The sequence below is a fragment of the Cyprinus carpio genome, chromosome B22 (assembly GCF_018340385.1).
Source record: "Cyprinus carpio isolate SPL01 chromosome B22, ASM1834038v1, whole genome shotgun sequence".
In the NCBI taxonomy this organism is placed as follows: domain Eukaryota; kingdom Metazoa; phylum Chordata; class Actinopteri; order Cypriniformes; family Cyprinidae; genus Cyprinus; species Cyprinus carpio.
In genome coordinates, this window is record NC_056618.1 from 3,087,670 (window position 1) to 3,108,832 (window position 21,163).

Here is a 21,163-nt window from a genome sequence, read left to right on the forward strand (position 1 = left end):
TTTTAAAGCCGCTGGACAGATGTTGATTGAAGCCTCTAGCAGGACAACATCACTCTTGAAGAAAGACGAGAGCGAGAGACACATACAGCAGCACTACTGAGGGAGCAGAGATGAATGGATTATATTTCTAGCTGCTGATTTTCCAGATATTCTGTGATGTCCTGGATGAGTCTGTGTGGCCTTCATGTGTGTGTGTATATATATATATATATATGTGTGTGAGTGTGTGTGTGTGTGTGTGTGTGTATACAGCGTGTGATGGGGGTGTGGCTATGCAAATGAGCTGCAGTGAGCTACAGACAGTCAGTGGGTCATGTGTAGATCTCTCTCTCTCTCCACACACTGACTGTTTGCTCTCTATCAGAAACAATGGCAGCAAACTCTGAAGTAAACAGCGATTCTGAGGTATGTCTGCACTCTGCACACTTATTTGAATTTGTGGATGTAGACTTGGCATTTGCACAATGCATTTACAGTAACAGAGGCATCTTAGAGACGAGTCTAAACTACAGCCACAGAAATCAGCAGATGATTTAGTCTGGCTCGGAGGATGTTTTGGTTTGATTTCATCAGACTTAGATGTGATACAGTGGATTGTAGTCTGATCAGGAAACTGATCTGCTTTTGTGTAAAATTCATAATTATCTGTATGTTGTTTTAGTAATAATCAGCTGATATGATTTTTTTTTTGAATGATGCCAAATTTTGATGGCTAATATAATCCTGATATTTCATGAATAATAAACATTAGTTTCAATTAGTTTAAATGTAGGTCATGAATACATTTCATACACACACACACACACACACACACACATATATATATATATATATGGAATTGACACAATGATATAATAATGATCATAATAATGAACAAAAGATAAATTAGAAAAACAATGAAAAGAAAAAGTAACAAAAATGAAAGTGCAAAATATTATTATCAGCTTATTATTATTATTATTATTATTATTGTTGTTATTATTATTATCAGCTTGCAAATATATTTTCATTGTATCTTGAACATATTTTCATGATGGCATGAATTCATTTTGTCACCTTGATATTTGGTCATGTGTTTATGTTGTGTGTCAGTTTGATAATAGTGCACCTGTGCTGGACTTTCATTGGAGTCTGAAGCACCAGCCCTGACCTCTTTGGCACACACACACACACACACACACACACACACACACACACACACACACACACACAAAGAGCTCCGCTGTGCTGATTCACACAACCGCTCCATTGACACACTCGGCTGTTGTTGTCACACACACTCAGTCCTGCAGCTCACTGCAGACACACAAACACAGTCCGTCAGCAGCAGAGCTCATGTGAAGCACAAGACAAACCCAGCAGGAAGAGGTTCATCAGAGGCTCTTCAGTGAGACTGAGGTTCTGAGGTTTGACTCTGGCCTGCCATCGCTCAACAGCTACAGGATGCGTTCAGGTGGATCTCAAACTATTGGTTGAACCATCGGCTGACATTTAGGAAACATTCTTTAGGAGGTCAATTACATGTAGCTACAAGATATATTTTATCATTCCAAACCTTGAGAACAGCAGCTTGAGCAAACACTAAAAGAGAGACTCAGCGCTGTGATAGATGTGTCATTGTTTGCAGTGACACACCTGGGGTCTTATTTATAAAACTCTCCATAGATTTCATTCTAAAAGTGTACGTATCCACAAAAGCTAGATTTTGCGTACGCACAAAAGTTTTCAGATTTATAAAACCATTCGTATGCCAGAACCTGCACAAAAATCCCTTTATAAATCCCAGTCAGGTGAAGATTGTGCATACGTGCATCTCCACCCCGACTCCTCCCTGAAATCACCATATATGGAGCTCACAACGCCATGTTTTACTATGCATAACCTCATCTGTATACCATTTTCATGCATATTCACATCCACGTGACACCATATTTAACACAGTTAAAGGTACAAGACATCAAGGAAATGAGATACGGACTATAAATGCCATTTGTGCCATACACAATTTGTATTGCCAAAAATCATCCAGTATCCTTGTTATGTTTTAGCATAAATATATAAAAATAAAAATCCATAAAAAAAAAACTGTTTAAAATGGTTCTCAGATAAATATTTTAGAATAGAGTTGATCTCATTCTTTTCCACTGGCCAAATACTATTTCAGTTGTTTTAAACAATTTAAATCAAATTTAATTTATGCAGTTTTGCTGATAAGGTGAACATCTTTAAGCTATTTTTAGTGTATATTTATTGCAGTGTAAATAGAATTGTCTGACTCGCGCGTCACTGACAAAGTAGCCTATTTTAAAAAGAAAACATGCAAATTACCATTTTCTTCAAGTTGTATCCTACAGTGGTATTTTTCATAATGTTGTGGAGATGCCTTCACACGGCATCAACACCTCCGTGCAGCTGTGGCTGTACAGTAAGATATTATCACTGGACCTATTCAAACCAGACAATATAGACCGTTCCACCAAATCCAGCAGTGTCTGCCATAATAACAAAGTGCGCATCATTGATCATTGTTCTCACTAAAATATTTGCAGTTTAGTTTGAAGATGAATTATTGTGCACCTATAGCACTCCTCGCTGTCATTAAAACAGCATGCCACAGGAAAAGTCATCAAGCACATTCAAAAAGTGACGTGACATACAGCCAAGTATGGTGACCCATACTCAGAATTCATGTTCTGCATTTAACCCATCCAAAGTGCACACACACAGCAGTGAACACACACCACACACACACACACACACACACACACATACTGTGAACACACACCCGGAGCAGTGGGTATCATTTATGCTGCGGCGCCCGGGGAGCAGTTGGGGGTTCAGTGTCTTGCTCAAGGACACCTCAGTCTGGTATTGCCGGCCCGAGACTCGAACCCACAACCTTAGGGTTAGGAGTCAAACTCTCTAACCATTAGGCCATGACTTCCCCCGTATTTAGTATTTCACTAAATATGTCTAAATTCATGTAATTTTTGTTTAACTTCTGCGTAGCGACTTCATGTATTTTCAGTGCTTATCTCTATTAATGAGCGTGGAATATTTAATGTAAAAGTGTATTTCGAAATGAAAACAGATTTTAAAATCGTTGCTTACTTCATTACTTTTCTCACTCCAGGAAAAAGAGTGTGTACGCATGATCTAGAAGGTGTGAGGTGTGTACATATTTACGGCAAGTTTATTTTTTATAAATCCCGATATGTGCGTGGAAAATTGCGTACGCAATTTCTATGCCTTTTTTGTGTGTACGCAATGTTTATAAATGAGACTAGGGCTGTCACTTTTGTGAAAAAAATCATTTTCGATTTTTAAGACATAAGTGTTCATTGAATCAAAAAATCAATTTTCCATGTCCATTTTCAATGCCAAATAACGGACGAACGTAAAGAGAGCGCTGGAAAAGCACAAGTCAGCAATATTTCTTATTTATTGGCTTGAAGTTTCGTGCAGAATAACAAACAGCAACAGGAGTGCAACATTCTCGAAAAAATATATGCAGAGTGGACTGCTGCCATAACATAAATGAAAAACATTACTGCAGGCTTCAACACAGCTGCATTTATGATTTAGGCAATTCATTAGGCAAAATTATTTTAAATAATGATTCAATCCATTTCAAACAACTGTTCAAAAATGAAACTTTAAATGGACTTACTTGAAGTTGAGAACAGGCCATGTGTGTTTTTTATTGAACGTAACCGACACTTAGGCTAGGCAGCACTAGGCAGGCATAATGAAATGCACAAAAAAGCTATTTTATTCGGGGTTATCACTCGTCTTTCGTCTTGCACAGGTTTATTGCCGTTGTCCTCCATTTTCTTTGCAAAACACAAGATGCAGCGATTGAAATTGCTGGGTATTTTCTGTCTAGCTTTTACAATGCCTACTGCACTTTCGGAATTCTTTATTTTATTTTTGTGTTTTTTTGTTTTTTAGTTTCGCAACGCATATTTTAATTGTTTAATTCTTTTAAAATTAATAGTGTACATATTTGGTTAAAATCAATTCCCTATTTTTGTTTTCGAAACGTTTTTTGGTTGGTCCGATCGATTGTGCAATCGATTTTCGAACGAAAAGTGACAGCCCTAAATGAGACCCCAGGACTGTGTGCACAGACATCAGTGAGCCGGAGCTGAACTACAGCTGTCACAGAATCCCATCAGACTGTGTGAACTCACAGCTTCAGCCATTCAGATGGGATGGGAGCTTCTAGTATTGTATAGTGCTCTTTTTTTATCATTTATTAAAAATGATTGAACTAACATGAGACTGGCTAATATAAATGTATTTCTGTTCATCAAATGAATAATCACAGTTTTCAGACAGTCTTTGGGTTGGTTGAACAGTATTTTTGTGGTAAAGTGTGGATTGACGGTGGTTAGTGTGTGATTTCAGCTGCGTCCACACGCTCTGTACTGAGATCAGCTCTCTTCACTCACAGCGCTGAAATCTTCACGCATGGCTGAGCAGGTCTGACCACAGTGACCTGACAGTGAAGCGCTCTGATGACCTGCTTTCTTTTTCACGGACTGAAAGGTGCCTATTTTCTGCACCTCTAATATCAAAGCCACATTTCACAAGACTTCCTGAACATTTCTAGGATAATCTGAACGTGATGGCATTACAAACTTCATTCTGCAGTCTAATACTATAGTCTATGGATACTTCAATTTATTTGTCTTTGACAAGCACGACAAGAAAGGTTTCGAATCCATGCTTGCCTGCCTGCATGATATTAGATCTGGGATCTCTTTAAATTTTAATGAGAACAAGACTGAATTTATTGTTTACGAGCCCTCCGTTTCTAAAGGCATTATTAATCTTAATCTTGCTAATTTGGTGCACTGTATAAAACCATCTGTGGACAAACATGGGTCATATTTGGTCCTGCCCTTAAGTTTGACAAACAAATGTGTTAATCATGCATTTATGTCATTGTAACTTGAACCTGCAACTGAAAAAGTTTTTCATTGCACAAATCCAAATGGTCTTGAACACTGCTGCTGGACTTTTGACCAGTCTAACAGTGAACATGTTACACCAACTGGAACTGTAAATTATTGTAAACTTTAAAATATGACCTTTTGTTTTTAAGTCCTTAGATGGTTTGGCACCTTTTTATTTTCCAGACTTACTATTGTGAATAAGCTGTCCTCTGTCCCAGTCGAGGTTAAAGCTCAGCGGTGGCTGTGTTTTTGTGGCTGATGGAGCACAGCTATGGAATGTTCTGTCTGCTCTGCAGCTCATTTCCTTCAAATGTCTGTGCAGTTAAACTGGACGTGCTCTTATTCAAGTATTATTGTGTGTTGTGTTGTGTTGTGTTCTGTTGTTTTGTGTTGTGTTGTGTTGCGTGTTGTGTTGGATGTTGTGTTGCGTGTTGTGTTGGTTTTGTGTTGTGTTGTGTTTGTTTTGTTTTTTGTTTTTTTTGCGTTGTGTTGCATTGCGTTGCGTTGTGTTGGTTTTGTGTTGCATTGCGTTGGATGTTGTGTTGTGTTGTTGTGTTGGTTTTGTGTTGCATTGGGGTTTTGTGTTGCATTGGTTTTGTGTTGCGTTAGGTTTGGTTGTGGGTTGTGTTGTGATGGTTTTTGTTGTGTTGTGTTGTGTTGTGTTGGTTTGTGTTGTGTTGTGTTGTGTTGGTTGCATTTTATTGTGTTGTGTTAGTTTTGTGTTGTGTTGTGTTGTGTTGTGTTGTGTTGGTTTGTGTTGTGTTGTGTTGTGTTGGTTTGTGTTGTGTTGTGTTGTGTTGAGTTGCATTGTGTTGTGTTGTGTTGTGTTGTGTTGGTTTTGTGTTGTGTTGCGTTGTGTTGGTTTTGTGTTGTGTTGCGTTGTGTTGGTTTTGTGTTGCATTGGTTTTGTGTTGCGTTAGGTTTGGTTGTGGGTTGTGTTGTGATGGTTTTTGTTGTGTTGGTTTGTGTTGTGTTGTGTTAGTTTTGTGTTGTGTTGTGTTGTTTTGTGTTGTGTTGGTTGCATTTTATTGTGTTGTGTTGTGTTAGTTTTGTGTTGTGTTGTGTTGTGTTGTTTTGTGTTGTGTTGTGTTGAGTTGCGTTGTGTTGTGTTTTGTTGGTTTTTTGTTGCGTTGTGTTGTGTTGGGTTGGTTGCGGGTTGTGTTGTGATGGTTTTTGTTGTGTTGTGTTGGTTTATGTTGTGTTGTGTTGTGTTGTGTTGTGTTGTGTTGTGTTGGTTTGTGTTGGTTTGTGTTGGTTTGTGTTGTGTTGTGTTGGTTTGTGTTGTGCTATGTTGTGTTGTGTTGGTTTGTGTTGGTTTGTGTTGTGTTATGTTGGTTTGTGTTGGTTTGGTTTGTGTTGTGTTGTGTTGTGCTGTGTTGTGTTGGTTTGGTTTGTGTTGTGCTGTGTTGTGTTGTGTTGTGATGTTTTGTGTTGGTTTGTGTTTGGTTTGTGTTGTGTTGTGTTGGTTTGTGTTGTGTTATGTTGGTTTGTGTTGTGCTGTGTTGTGTTGTGTTGGTTTGTGTTGGTTTTTTGTGTGTTATGTTGGTTTGTGTTGGTTTGGTTTGTGTTGTGTTGTGTTGTGTTGTGTTGGTTTGTGTTGGTTTGTGTTGGTTTGTGTTGTGTTGTGTTGGTTTGTGTTGTGTTATGTTGGTTTGTGTTGTGCTGTGTTGTGTTGTGTTTTGTTGTGTTGTGTTGGTTGCGTTTTGTTGTGTTGTGTTATGTTGGGTTGGGTTGCTTGCGTTGGGTTTGGTTGTGGGTTGTGTTGTGTTGTGTTTGTGAACCGCTGCAGCGCGCACACAGTCTACTCTGGTCCAGAGACACAATATCACGGAGCGGATCATGCACGAGTCAGTGGTAAATCTCCATCATTTGGGTGCTTTCACGTGGAGCAGCATTTACTACACAGAGCCGTTGTTCACTGACAAGCTGCGAAAACATGCACAAAATATGATCGTAGTTTTGCGCAGCTTGTCAGTGAACAAGCCTTTTCATCACATGCAGAAATCGAATATTCAAGTTGTTTAGTCATTTTCTAGCCCTGAACGCAAAAACAAAAAATCAAGCATAAATCTTTGTTGTGTGTGTGTGTGTGTGTGTGTGTGTGTGTGTGTGTGTGAAAAAATTAAAAATGAAAAAAGGAACAGTTTTCTTATTTTTCTGGTTTTAATATTAAATAACAATAATTAAAAAAAAATGAATGGATGGAGGATACCCTGATTCTTCTAAAAACCCAGATATGTCTTGACTGAATCTTTTGTTTCTTAGACCCAGAAATAGAGTTGTGAAGGGGGGGGGGGATCTGGGACATGCTCTGAAATTCCTTAATCTATCTCAGCTTTGATTGAGATCTGTTAAGACTTTAATACCGAGTCTAATCACACACTTGACTTTACCTCATGCCAGCTGCTGCCCTCTCACCCTGATACCGCAGACACATTTTCCACCATGAGCTGAAAGCTGAGCTGAGTAGTAATTAATGGAATATTTCACAAACGTTGTAGAAATGAACTCATTTACTCCTTCACATTTTCAGACATGCTGTGTGACGTTCGGTGTAAATGAAACCAAAGTCCATTGCCTCTCACTAGTCTAATAACAGAATGCTCTGGAATGTGCATATGTAAATGCAGGGTTCCCAACTTTGCTTGCTCAGCTGGAGTGAGATCTCAGTGACTGAATCAATCAAATACCCCTAGCTGGATCCAACAGTTTATTTTTAATTTAATACTTTTATCCACAAATATTACTTAATAATTTAATACTTTTATCCACACGGTGTAGAGAAAATGTGATTGGTACAGACTGGTCCAGTCAAGAGTTTGCAGCAGGTCTTCAATCCCTGTGATTGACTGTGGTGCTGCTCAGACCAAATGGTGTCAAAAACACAAAGATTCGGTCTGCGCAGCACTTGGGCGTATTCATTTTTTGCACTTGACTCGGAATTCCCATCAAGCACTGTAAGGCTGAAAGCACTGCATTGATCTGCAGAGGCCTACGAACTGAGCAGGTCATTAATTCCTCATAATGCATCATAACATTCATGGAGATGACGGCCGTGTGCTCGTAGCAGTGGCTCTGTGGCTGATCTTACTCTAGATCTGGTGAAGAGGTATATGCAGTTGTATCCAGGCTCCAGTTCAGCGCTTTGGGCTGGACTCGTGCCGTTTGATGGGCTCCGTGTCGATCGTGTGCGGTGGAGGCGGCTGCTGATTGGTGCCCTGGGGCAGTGGGGCAGCTCGATGCAGTGAAGGGCGCCGCGTCCCTGGACATCATGCTATAAAAGCCGGAGTTGTTGAGTCGGCCGCTGGGTCTTGAGCAGGGAAAGGGAATGAGGAGCTGGCTTCGACAAGGCAAGAAGTTTAGATTGTTTCATCCTCCTAGAGGCGTTTCAGGTGAGAATCTGCTCGTATGCTGAGATGAATGAGGAATATATGAGATTACTATTACTCATTCGTATTATTTTATTTATGATATATATGTTTTAATAGGCCTAGCTTCCATAAGACCAATCAGAGAACAGGTTCATTGTGTCAGAGGATGTTGCTAATGTATATGCTTCTGGTAGATATATCAGTGGGCAAAACTACTTTGTTATTCTGAAAATAGAGAGCAAGACGCATTCATTAGGTGGCATTTATTAGGCATAACACGCAGAAGAGTTTAGTTGTTTACGGCTGATGAGCAACATCACAACTTCCTTTATTAATACAGAATTTAGCTGACGTGCTCACAGTGCGCGTGTGTGTGTGTGTGTGTGTGTGTGTCTCCTATTTCACAACCAAGTAAACCAACTGGTTTCTGCTCAAGTTACAAATAAAAAGACCAAAAAAAAAGTACCTTTCATTTGTAATGTAATTAATGAATGCATTTTTTTTTTAATTAACAATGTAAAAATAACTATGTTGTGATGTGTTGCAGTACATGATGTAAAATGCTGTGATATGAGCTGTTGGTCAGACCGCTCAGCCTGACCTTCAGCACATCCATAACATCTCTATAATATGTCCAATTAGATGAACTGTAATAATGTTTTACTATGAGAACTTTGATTCTATTACAGCTCAGGACGTCAGCATGTGGCAGTACACTGGCTGCTCTGGCTCTGTGCTTGAGTCGTATTGAGCAGTGAGCAGAAATAGGCCAGTAAAGCCCATGGCGATGGATATCGAACATTGATCTCTGCAGCACACATGGGGTGTAAAGTGGGTCACCGTAACCTAATCGCTGGAACTCTTAATTAGTGCTGCTGGTCAAGTCAAGCATCACTGTTGATATTGTTTTAGCATTATATATGAATCACTAGATGTACTGTACTAATGGTAACTTATGACCTTTTCTATCCAGCCCACTGGGTTTATGATGATAGTCCCGCCTCTTTAATTAGAAGATTAAAGTAACTAGACTGTGGTGATCAATGTCAATAACAAAAATGTTTTACTAATACTCAGTTCATTTTGAATGTTATGTAGCATAGCCATCACTAAAATTCACAGGACCTGCAACAACATTTTTATGTTTAGGCCCCTTTCATTGTGTAAAATTTGTAAAGATCTAGTTTGTTTTTGCTGTAAATCAAGCAGTCGTGGCGATGTGTGATCTAAATACCAACACTGCGCGAGTGGTTCATGCTAGCATGTAGCATGAGGTTAGCAGGTTTCCTCTGAATTGAGTGTGAGCTTTAAACATTTGACAGGCTGTAGAGTTATTATTTATACTGACAAAAAGCATTTAGCCAGATGTGTGTTGGCAAAGACTGTTCCAACACCAACAAGCTCTGGCATCATGTGGTGGGTTTTTTACACTGTCTACATCTACTTTATTACTCTATTAGCATGTTTAGTCCATACAGCATATTGAAATATCTCTAGCGTTCTTCTAAAGCTGATGTTGGAGAGTAATTCCAGTGAGCAGCTGTGTTGCACACCGGCATCTTCTGCTTTTATGTCCACTGGCTGCATCAAGACCTCTTGCTTTAATTCATTGCGTTTATTTAATCGTTTCATCTTTTTTTTCTTTGATCCCCTCGTCATCCTTTCCACCAAACATTATCCCTACTCTTAAACACTGCCCCTTGAAACGCTCCGTTCCCACACATGCACCTCCTCTTGTGGTCGGAGATGGCAGAGTGTACAGTAGCCCCAGTAGCCATGGAGGACAGTGACCGTGAAGCCGACTCGGCGTCAGATGAGCAGGACTCTGTGCCAGCGTCACCTGAGCCCAGGGCGCATGAAGTGGAAAAGGTACAGATGCTCCCCCTCCCTGTGTTCGGTCCACTTGACCTCTGACCTCTCATGATGCTGCCCCACTGACTGCCCTTAGATGTGTGTTTTCTTTGTTAATGTGTTAGACAGATCACAGTTGACCTTGTGTACTTTCATATCATGAGCAATTTGTCAGTGCACATTATTCTTGAGAAAAATGGGTTGCCTTCATATTCTTCATCAAAATGTAAGAACTGAATCAGTCATAAGTCATATAGCTATTAACATTAATGTAATAGCAAAAAATGCTATCAGCCACCATGTTCCCACTGAAAAAGGCTCCACAATGTGTGTGACGGCAGTGTTTCAGGAGAGCAATAATCCCCCACAATCCACTGCAAACTCACACTCTGAAACACACCATCACTTAACTCTTCAAACTCTGTCTCACATTGTTTTCTTGTTAAATATCTTGTTGCTTTCAGAAATGTGTTTCATTACATGAGTCAAATGGGTTGCAAAAGCCTTTTCAAACTGACTTTAAAATGTTCTTGGTCAGCTAATTTAATTTAAGATGTGGCCTTGAACCAACTGATCAGTGGCACTAATCAGTTTGACAGAACGGAAAACACAAATTCAGTGAGAACTGGAGTGACCAGTCTTTGGCTCGAGACACTGGGAGCTCCAGCATCCCTGTGACCCAACAGAGGACAAGCAGTTTGGAGAAAGGATGGATGCCTCTGGTTTGCCTCTTCTGGGTTGTGGTAACAGATTGACCATATGACCATCATTATAAAATCGCTTTTCCAGGGTTCGGTCCGTGTCTGCACCTCAAACATGAATTCACTGGTTTAGAGCAGTGGAAACCCGCGTGCTGCACAAGAGAGTGTCACATGCACCCTTTAGTTCTGTTCTCTGGGACACAGGGGCTGCTTATGCTGTTAAACACATGCGTCCTTCCATGGCCTTCTCTGAACAGAAGCCATTTGAAGAGTTTAATGACAACAGTGCAGTTAAAAAATGGTTGTGACTCCTCTTTTGAGTGTTTAATAGAGTTCTGTACATGTCCAGTCCGGTGTGCCGTGGATAGACTCTCATCTGTGAGTGTGACGGTCCTCTAGGGGTGTGTGGAGCTGGAATCACTACCACCACATCAAGAGCATGGATCCCGTCTTTATTATCAGTACAGTGATCAGTGTCATCTGTGTGTGTCTGATGTCACTCGTCCCGTGTGGTCACTAACAGCAGTGATGTAGATGCGTGCTTCCTCAGGAACACTCCTTTTACTACTAATGTGCTTTTCTTGGGCTCATAAAGCCTTGTTAAACTTTTACCATGGTAACCTTAATGTCTGGCAAAATGTTTCACTGGGCTGCTACTCTAGTAAATAGGTATTTACCATGGTAATGTTTTGTAAGGCATGCAGGGTGTTTTGTGTCTAACCACTAAATGGTCTATTCTCTTTTGCTTCTCTTCTCCATGACCTTAATCTTCCATATTAAACCACTTTCACACCTGCCCGTGTGTTCTTGCCCTAACCCCTCCTGACCTCAGCACTTCCCTAAGGAAGACTCGGAGGACTCAGAGCTGGAGCACATCCTGGGACATCACCCGCCCAGAGAGGGCCACCCGTTCGCCCACCACGGGTATCATAAGGCCGATAGTGAGGGTGAGGGTCACAGCAGACCCCACACCCCGGGAACACCCACCTTCCTGAGGCCCGCGGCGGCGCCCAGGGGCCCTGGAGAGTTAGAGCACGAGTCCAGACACGGGGCTCCGCGGGGCCACGTGGACTTTAGCCTGCTGTCTCCCATCAGCCCATCCAGGCCTAAAAGCCCCTGGGGTTGCTACGACCCCTATGAATCTGCTGAGGTAAAGCATGCTGGGATAGCCAGGGTTTGATTTCCATCAGGAGAGTCTGTGCACAAAACCCCCAAAATATCACTCTGAACAACTATGAGAATGACTAACCAAGAAGTACTATAGTACCATGTTGGAATGAACTACGGTATTCTTTGAAGATCCTTTGAATACCAGGTGCATACTTTGGTAACTAGCAGCACCATTAATGGTAATCCTTCAGTACCACGGTACATATCAAAATACTGTGATATCACCATCCAGCACCATCACTATATCCCACTGCTGACACAGGACTGTTTCTGTGGATCTCAGTAGCACCCATGGGTGTCTAACAACACTTAAAATAGTAAACAAACGTACACACCTTTGTGAGGCGCAAGTTAAAGGAGCAGACTAAATGAAGAAAAAATGTAACTGCACACTGTAACGGATTCCTTACAAAAATGGAGAACAAGAGAAATAAGAGTGATGATTACACACAGCTGAGAGTAATGACATCTGGGTCACCATCTAATAATTAACTAATGAAGTATATTAAATTCTTACATTCTTAAATTCTTCATTCTAAACTCTTAAGTCTTAAAAAAATATGTATAAATGTATATAAATGTATAAATAAGTAAATACGAATGATTCACTACATTAACAGATATTAACAAAATATCTAAATACAGAAGAGTTTCAAAATACCCAGATTACTCTCACCTGTGTGTGATTACCCTTATGTCTGTTGTTGTCCGGTTTGTAAGGAATCAAGCCTTGACAAAGGCTTCTTGTTTGGCCGTAACATTGGTAAGAAAAGTCCTTAAGGGAACATGCAGGGACATTTTTTCATTTTGTCTTAGAATGGTTACCTTTTGTAGTTTTTATGTTCTGAATTAGAACCATATTTTGTTCTTGAGCTTGTGTTTCATGTGTCACCTCCCTTTTGGGAGGATGGATTTACATTTTAATTATTTTTTTTTTTTTTTTTTTTTTTTACTGGATCCTGTTGGTGGTCTATAGACTGTTTGTAAAAGATGATAATTAAAGGCATAAAGCTTTTTGGGGGTTTATGACCCTCCACCCACAGCTTCCCAAGCCTGGCACCTCTGGTTAGCCTCCCGGAGAGAAACTCTCAGAATGTGTGTGAGCTCCTGCTGAGTGCTGCATGCAAGGTTTAGACTAGTTTTTAAAGTTAGTCATCTTATTTTTTTTTCTTTAGGACCGGCCAACATTTTTTACATTTGGTTACATAAAAACTTTGATTAGTACAAGTTAAATAAAAAAAGACTCATTTGGTTAACTGCTAGTTGGTCAGACTAGTTCTTAAGTCACTGTCTTAACATAGAGGCTAAGTTTATGCAGCTGGCGCAGGATAATAAGAGATATGCCAATAAAATGAAGATTGACGTTTCACTATTTCGAATCAGTATTGAGAAAACATTGTTTCATTAGACTATTGCTTCTTGGGTCGTCTCTCTATAAACTACTTTTGCAGGAGTAGTTTATCCAATATATATATATATATGCATTATTAATGGGATTGAACTAGGTTTTTTATTAATATCAATGTATTTTTCTGATTTTACAATGTTAAAAAATATATATTTTTTACATTTCTTTTCAAATATGTGTTAAGTGATCTTTTGAATAGTCTTTTACTTTTTGTATTCTCTCTCTTGCTCTCTCTTTTTTCTATTATTTCTTGCTAGGACCAGGACAAGGAGTATGTGGGATTTGCGACTTTGCCAAATCAGGTTCACCGCAAATCCGTGAAGAAGGGCTTTGACTTCACTTTAATGGTAGCAGGTAATCTTACCCTCAACTGAACCTCGAGACTTCAAAACAAACAATGTGAATAGCTATAGCTTTTTAATAAAGATACAGTTGGGCCAAAAATCATTTAGTGAACCAGCATTTTCCAAACTGTTCATGCTACTCTGTTCCACTTGCTGAAACGGAATGAGGATTGAGGCGGCTGAGCTCTGAAAACGTGAAATGACATTAGTCCATTTGACTCAAGCGCTCGTCTGGAGTCACGGCTGAACAGAGTGAAATCTTCCCCTCCACTGCATCTCTCAAACCTTCACATTCGTTCAGATATGACGTCAGAGACATGTTGGGACTGTTACTGATGTCCAACCTGCCGTGAGGAGTGATGGGAGAATATTCGTTTTTATGTGGTCTGTTCCTGTATCACTGTGTTGTTGTTGTTGATGAGGATGGAGTTTCTCTTCCTCACAGGAGAGTCCGGTTTAGGAAAGTCCACCCTGGTCAACAGTCTGTTCCTGACAGATCTCTACAAAGACAGGAAGCTGCTGAATGCTGAAGGTGACTGTTGTGTGCTGAGACACTGTGGGTGCTGTGAGTATTCACTCTTGCCTTTACGGTCCTGACGGCTGTGTTGTGTTGACAGAGAGGATCACTCAGACGGTGGAGATCACCAAACACACAGTGGACATCGAGGAGAAGGGCGTCAAACTGAAGCTCACTATCGTGGACACACCAGGATTCGGGGATGCTGTCAATAACACTGAGTGGTACATAAAGGGCTTGAGCGTTTCTGATTCTGTGTAAAATGATGAATGGTTGGATCTCATTAGATCCTCACTGTAAGACAGTGATTAATGCAAATACTAGCATGAATCATAAAATACTTCACAGCTGATGTAATATCTTATCGTTTCTGATCGGTGTGTTTGTGTTTTCAGCTGGAAGTCAGTGGCAGACTACATCGACCAGCAGTTTGAGCAGTACTTCAGAGACGAGAGCGGACTGAACCGCAAGAACATTCAGGATAACCGCGTGCACTGCTGTCTCTACTTCATCTCACCCTTCGGTCACGGGTACGAGCGCCCGCAGATCTGACCGTTGTGCTGGTGTGGTGCAGTGGTTATAGCTCAGGGCTGGTGGCTGGTATTCGAACCCCATGAGAGCTGTTCTGTCTGATACTGCCAATTTGTCCTTGATAGAATCACTAACGCTCAGCTCACCCCAGAGGGCGTATGTGCATATATTAAACGTTTTGTAATATCAATAGTGTGTGTGCACTTGGATGGGATAAAGGACGAGCACAATTTCCAAGTACGGGTGACCATTCTTGGCCACACGTCACATCACTTTCATATCCCATATATTTGCTCCACGTGTTTGTTCTCATAATGGCCTTTACATGTTCTTTGTACTTGGAGAGCAAGATCGAGAGCTTGATGTGTGTCTGAAATATTACTTCCAGACCCTACAGCTCATACAGAGTCACAGCTATGAGGTTTTATTGGACAAAGAAAAGGAAAACAGTCACGGGACACAGTAATGATCTGTCTCAGTGTCCCACAGTGCATCTGTGCCCTCTGCTGGTCATGTGTCATCACTGCGGTCTGATGAGTGACAGGAAGCCAAGCCAAGTTTTCTTTTTTTTTTTTTTTTGTCAACTTCAAATCTCTGTTGAAAATTCAATACATAAATCAGCCTCAAATGTGTTAAGCAGTTGTAAACTTTAGGAGTGGATTTTTGACACGTGTCTAGTTTGCTCTGTTGTGAGGGGGATTGATGTCACTGTGTGTTGCGTGTCAGGTTACGGCCTCTGGATGTGGAGTTTATGAAGGCTCTTCATGAGAAGGTCAACATTGTTCCTGTACTTGCTAAAGCCGACACACTCACCCCAACGGAGGTCAAGAGAAAGAAAATCAAGGCAAGTGCTCAAGCTGTCCAGATCTGTCACATGTGTCTATAGATGTCCCGTGATCTGACTTCAGTGTCAAACCCTTCAGATCCGGGAGGAGATCGAACAGTACGGAATAAAGATCTACCAGTTTCCAGACTGTGATTCAGACGAGGATGAGGACTTCAAACAGCAAGACCAAGAGCTCAAGGTCAGAAAAGACATCCAACTGTCCAAAAATCAAAAATCATTTTTCAGGTATTGTTTTCTTATATGTGTCCCTGCAGCACAAAAGCAGTCATCAGTAGCACAGGTATATTTGTAGCAATAGACAACAATACATTGTTTGGGTCAAAATGACAGATTTTTATTTTATGTCAAAAATCATTAGGATATTAAGTAAAGATCATGTTCCATGAATATATTTAGTAAATTTTGTACCGTGAATATATTAAAAATGTATTATCATTAGTAATATGCATTGCTAAGAACTTCATTTGAACAACTTTAAAGATGATTTTCTCAATATTTACATTTTTTTGCTCCCTCAGATTCCAGATTTTCAAATAGTTGTATCTCAGACAAATATTGTCCTCCTAACAAACCACACATCAATGGAGAGATTATTTATTCAGCTTTAGATGACTGGTTTTGTGGTCCAGGTCAGGGTCACATATGTGTAAACCCAAGCATTAACTCTTGAAAAAAATAATTCCTGAGAAATTGGAATGTGTTTCAATAAAGCTCTTGTAAAATATAAAAATGTAGTGCAAGTTTTCTCCTCATTGCTTTCCGTTTTTGTTTTTTTTCTATCAGTATATAAGCACTAGTATCCCATATATGGAAATGCATTCTTTAATAATGGCATAAATATTTTAGTTTCATAAGGGCTGTTTGTGAAAGTGGCAGCTGTAAAGTGTGATTTGTGTTGAGATGGTTCTCCTCCTGTAGGACTGCATTCCCTTCGCCGTGATCGGCAGTAACACAGTAGTGGAAGCCAAAGGCAAGAGGGTTCGAGGACGTCTGTACCCCTGGGGAATAGTAGAAGGTATGATCTGAACAACAACAAACACGCCTCAAAAACATTTCCCACCGTCTGTAAAACCAGTCAAACATACAGGGGCTACCTTTACACTGAATTCTTTACATTTACAAGACCAAATGAAGATATTCTTTATATTTCATGCTCATTAGAAGACTGGATATGTACTGTGCGTGTGTTTGTTGGACAGTGGAGAACCCAGCGCACTGTGACTTCGTGAAGCTGAGGAACATGTTGGTCCGAACACACATGCAGGACCTGAAGGACGTGACCCGAGAAACCCACTACGAGAACTACAGAGCGCACTGCATCCAGAGCATGACCCGCATGGTGGTGAAAGAGCGCAACCGCAAGTACGCACTCCTCATCCCACCAGCAGAGGCCGCGCTTGCACACTTCATCACGCTTGAGTCACACATAACATCCACTTCAGTGTTCGGCTTGATGAGCCAAACCACGTCACTTCCTCTCCACTGTACAGATTTACCTGCTAACTGCACAGCACAACGTTAGGAACTGAATATATATTCACACACAATAAACTAAATATCAGCAGATTACTTTTCATGTTATGTTCATTTTATGTTGGATAATAGTTCATCTATCAGTTCTAGCTCTTATGAACATGGGCTTTTTTCTGCTGTATGGCTTATGAAGCATCAATATGCACCTTCTTTTTGTACAATGCTTTTGGCGCTGCAGTTTGCGACAGCAGTTCTCATGCCGGTGATACTGACCGTTCGTGCATGCATGTGCTGTTTTGCTCTGAGCAGCAAACTGACCAGGGAGAGCGGCACCGACTTCCCCATTCCCATGGTGCCCGGCGCCACCGACACCGAGACGGAGAAGCTCATCCGCGAGAAAGACGAGGAGGTACGGCACTCTCCCTGCCAAAAGCCACATGAGCAAACGCAGCATCACGAGCAGCATCCGGAGCCAGAGCCGCGTGTGGATCCTCCCTCAGAGCCCCCACCCAGCGCCGAGCCTCACTCCAAAGGCTCCTAGCAGCGGCTCATATAGTCCGTCACTGTATCTAAGCACATGACCCTCAGATCAACCCTCCAGCTCACTGGGTAGATGGGTCACTGGCGCCCCCTGTAGGTGCATACGGCGCTTTCAGGCAGTAGAGTAGAGCACTGTGTGTGTAAGTGTGTAATCTGTGTGTATTAGAGTTTCCAAAGCCATGGCATGATGCACTCTAACCCTGCATCCCAGACTGGGTCAGTCTGACCAAGAATTCTTCAGCATACACGTTATATATATATATATATATATATATATATATATATATATAATTTTAATGAATATTTAGCACATATAAAATAAAAAATTAAAATGATTTTTTTTTTTTTTTTTTTTTTTTTTTTCTATTTTTGTTCCCATTCAAGTTTAGGCAAATTTAACATCAACAGATGTTGAACCAAAGTGCTGTACAATCAAAATAAATATATGAAGCAGAATTAGAGCGGATTTAAAAGAATATAACATACTAATAAAACATTGGGGAAAAAAAAGAAAGAAAAAGAAAACTTGAACATCTTGCGACATGGAAGGCTTTGTACTTATTTCAAGAATGGAGCATTAACGTAGTCATGGTATTGTGTATATACTTTTGGTAAGATTAGTAGATTAAAGTTGTTTTAAAATTCTGATGCAGTTACTCTAGAATGAAAAAAAAAAACCACAAAGGCTTTGCTTTTAAGTTGTTATCTGTTATGGATTTCTTGCGCTGGAATCAGTCTGTGATTAAAGTCTTCTAAACACCAGTGATTGATGTTTTGATATGGCACATCTGCATTCATATGCAACCATTGTGGACGTTTTGATGCATTGTTCAAAGGTTAATTCTGGTAGCTTATTCTACTCATAGTTGAGTTCCTGATTACGATTCCCGACTCATTATTTTTAGCTTTGAATCGCTCCAGGTTTGTTGAGCTCTTTACGCTTCCCAGGCATTCTTTCTGAACCATAATGGTGTATCAGCTCAAGGAAGCGGTTCTGCACAAAACAGAACATAATAGAGATGAAAACCCGATAAATGTCTTGAGATGAAGACATGTGCAGGTGATAACTGTGGCGTGAGAGGAAAGACTGACTGCCAGTGAATGCATGCAGCACCTGATTCAGTCACCAGTGTGCAACACTACTCTAGTTTTTATATAATTACTAGTCAGGAAATGTTGACATTCATGTTCAATCCAACACAAAGGAAATACATATTTAGCACATCACTGACTTGAATCCGTGCACGGTTGCGTTCGTGTTGGCATGCTGTACAGGAAGCATCGATATTTGGTACATTACACAACAGCGCCATCGCATCCACTGATCATGTAGACGTGTCCGTGTCACTGAGCTCTAGTGCTGCAGGCATTGATTATTAGCTCACATGACTGTGACTGGCTAGGCTGAGATTCCTGATGGATGTTGCTTCTGTCATGTGACTCGTCACCAGCCTCACAGACTTCCGGCTGGTCAGTATTGATTGATCAGTTTTGGTGTTGTGTGTTTGACTGTTTTTCTGTTCTTCGTTGCAGTTGAGGCGGATGCAGGAGATGCTGCAGAAGATCCAGGAGCAGATGCACACGCAGAGAGAGTATTAACGTGCTTACTTCACTGTAACATCTGAGAAATACCACGGTATCACCCGAGTGAGTGAGCCGTCCCTGTCAGAAGAGATTACACCAGGCCTCACACCCCACTCAAACATGTCTGGGTCACATTTCACCCCAAAATAACAAAAACAAGAACAGAACAGAACAAAACATGAACTATAACATTACTTTCTTTATAATGAATAATATTTAAATCCCAAATTATAAGGTAATATATATATATATATAAAGAAAAAGAAAATTGAAACTCACTGCAGTGCATATAGACGTTACTTATAAATGATTACTTATTAAGATTATTTATTTATTTTTGATCATTTTAATTGTTATTATTGGTAATGGTGTATTACAATGTTTATTCTGTTTCAAATATATGTATTGTGTTTAACTATATATATAATTTTGGGTTGAAATTTAACCCAGGCATGTTGATATGAATCGATGGAACATTTTCAATGCACAAAACATTCTTTATAGTGGAAAAAGGTTCTTTAGATTATTACAATGTTCTGCACATTTGCAACTTTTTTAAGAACTGATCACTGAAAGGTTCTTTGAGGAACCCAGAATGGTTATTCAGTGTCATCAGTGCATCGTTTGGAAGCTTTATTCTGTCTGACGGTCTTTTAATGAAATATATAGATGTTCTTGTGTAAATCTGACGTGGGTGTAAAGCAGACTCTCGTTGTGTGAAGGCGTCTGGCCCCGGGGCCCTTGAACCTCTCTGCTCGTTGTCCAGCTTGTGTTTCTACCCCAGGATTGTTTTAGAATTGCTTGATATCATAGGATAGATACAATGTAATTATTTAAGTTTTTTTTTTTTTTTTTTTTTTTAACAATGTGTAACTTTATTTTGTACTTTTATTAATTGCATTGGCTGTAATGTATTGTATGTCTTTGGTTTTGTTTGTATTTCTATGCAAAACTGCAAAAGCTTATTTTGGAAAGTTTTTTAACAACACTTTTATTTTCTTATTGGAGAAATAAAGTACTGTAGAGAGATATTTTTGTTAACACAGCTAACACCTGTATGATTTCTCCTCTGGATGAGACGCTCCAGTCTTGAGAAGCGTGTGATTCTGTCTTCATGAGCCGTTTCTGATTGTGCTGCGATGTTCAGTGTCTGTGATCTAGACGTGGACTTACAGTCCTCAGGAATAAAATGATAATTCTCCCACATGATTAATATCTTCTTGGGTAATATTGGTGAAACGGAGAACACTGTTAGCAAACAGCTTTGTTCTGAAAACTGTGGGGTCAGCGGTGAGTGAATAAACACATTCACTATGGACTTAATTGTTCTGTTGTTGTTATTGTACTCATTTCAGTCATTTTTAAAAGGATATTTCATAAAACTGTTATAATGATTGTAGACTCTAGCTATAAGGATAATATTTATATTCATTTTAAATAATGAAACTGTATTAGAGCTTTAAAGCGAATACATTACTTTTTTTTTAAATGTTGTAATTGTATTTTTTTTTTAATGTGATTAAGAAGGAATAACTAGAGCTGTATTAATTCATTCATATGTATGTATTTTCATAGAGTTGCTCTAGAAAGTTTAAGTACACTTTTTGTTTGTTTTTAACAGCAACGACACAAGCAGACTTAAAAACCAAACTGTCTCCCAATGGTTTGAGATTTTGTGGCTTCAGCGTCCACATCCTCTTTGCTGTCGTCAGTGAAGAGCTGAATTATTTGTATTTTATTGATATGAACTCCGCTGCAGAGCTTTGAGATTTGCTGGACGTGAGGCCAGATCTTTATCAGCACAGGTGGGCGTCTGTTTGTGAAAGCAAATGTGACCCCAGTGAGCCTTGAACACATGATCCTCA

General features: G+C 40.0%; 1 protein-coding gene across 5 annotated transcripts in view; it reads left to right on the forward strand.

Moving 5' to 3' along the window:
• The window catches only part of LOC109049621 (septin-4-like), a 57,823-nt gene extending 37,207 nt beyond the window's left edge, over positions 1 to 20,616 (forward strand). For 2 of the 5 annotated variants that reach the window (XM_042749969.1, XM_042749970.1), the window contains 9 exons: positions 13,720 to 13,816; positions 14,252 to 14,338; positions 14,424 to 14,547; positions 14,719 to 14,853; positions 15,581 to 15,698; positions 15,778 to 15,879; positions 16,620 to 16,716; positions 16,901 to 17,063; positions 17,484 to 17,988. In XM_042749969.1, coding sequence (XP_042605903.1) covers positions 13,720 to 13,816; positions 14,252 to 14,338; positions 14,424 to 14,547; positions 14,719 to 14,853; positions 15,581 to 15,698; positions 15,778 to 15,879; positions 16,620 to 16,716; positions 16,901 to 17,063; positions 17,484 to 17,715 — 1,155 coding nt within the window. In that variant the 3' untranslated portion in view covers positions 17,716 to 17,988. Of the gene's footprint in view, positions 1 to 237; positions 406 to 10,078; positions 10,202 to 11,716; positions 12,035 to 13,719; positions 13,817 to 14,251; positions 14,339 to 14,423; positions 14,548 to 14,718; positions 14,854 to 15,580; positions 15,699 to 15,777; positions 15,880 to 16,619; positions 16,717 to 16,900; positions 17,064 to 17,483; positions 17,989 to 19,247 lie in introns of those variants that run through there. The other 3 variants (XM_042749968.1, XM_042749967.1, XM_019067281.2) reach the window with 3 other exon arrangements.
• Positions 20,617 to 21,163: the final 547 nt, after the last annotated feature.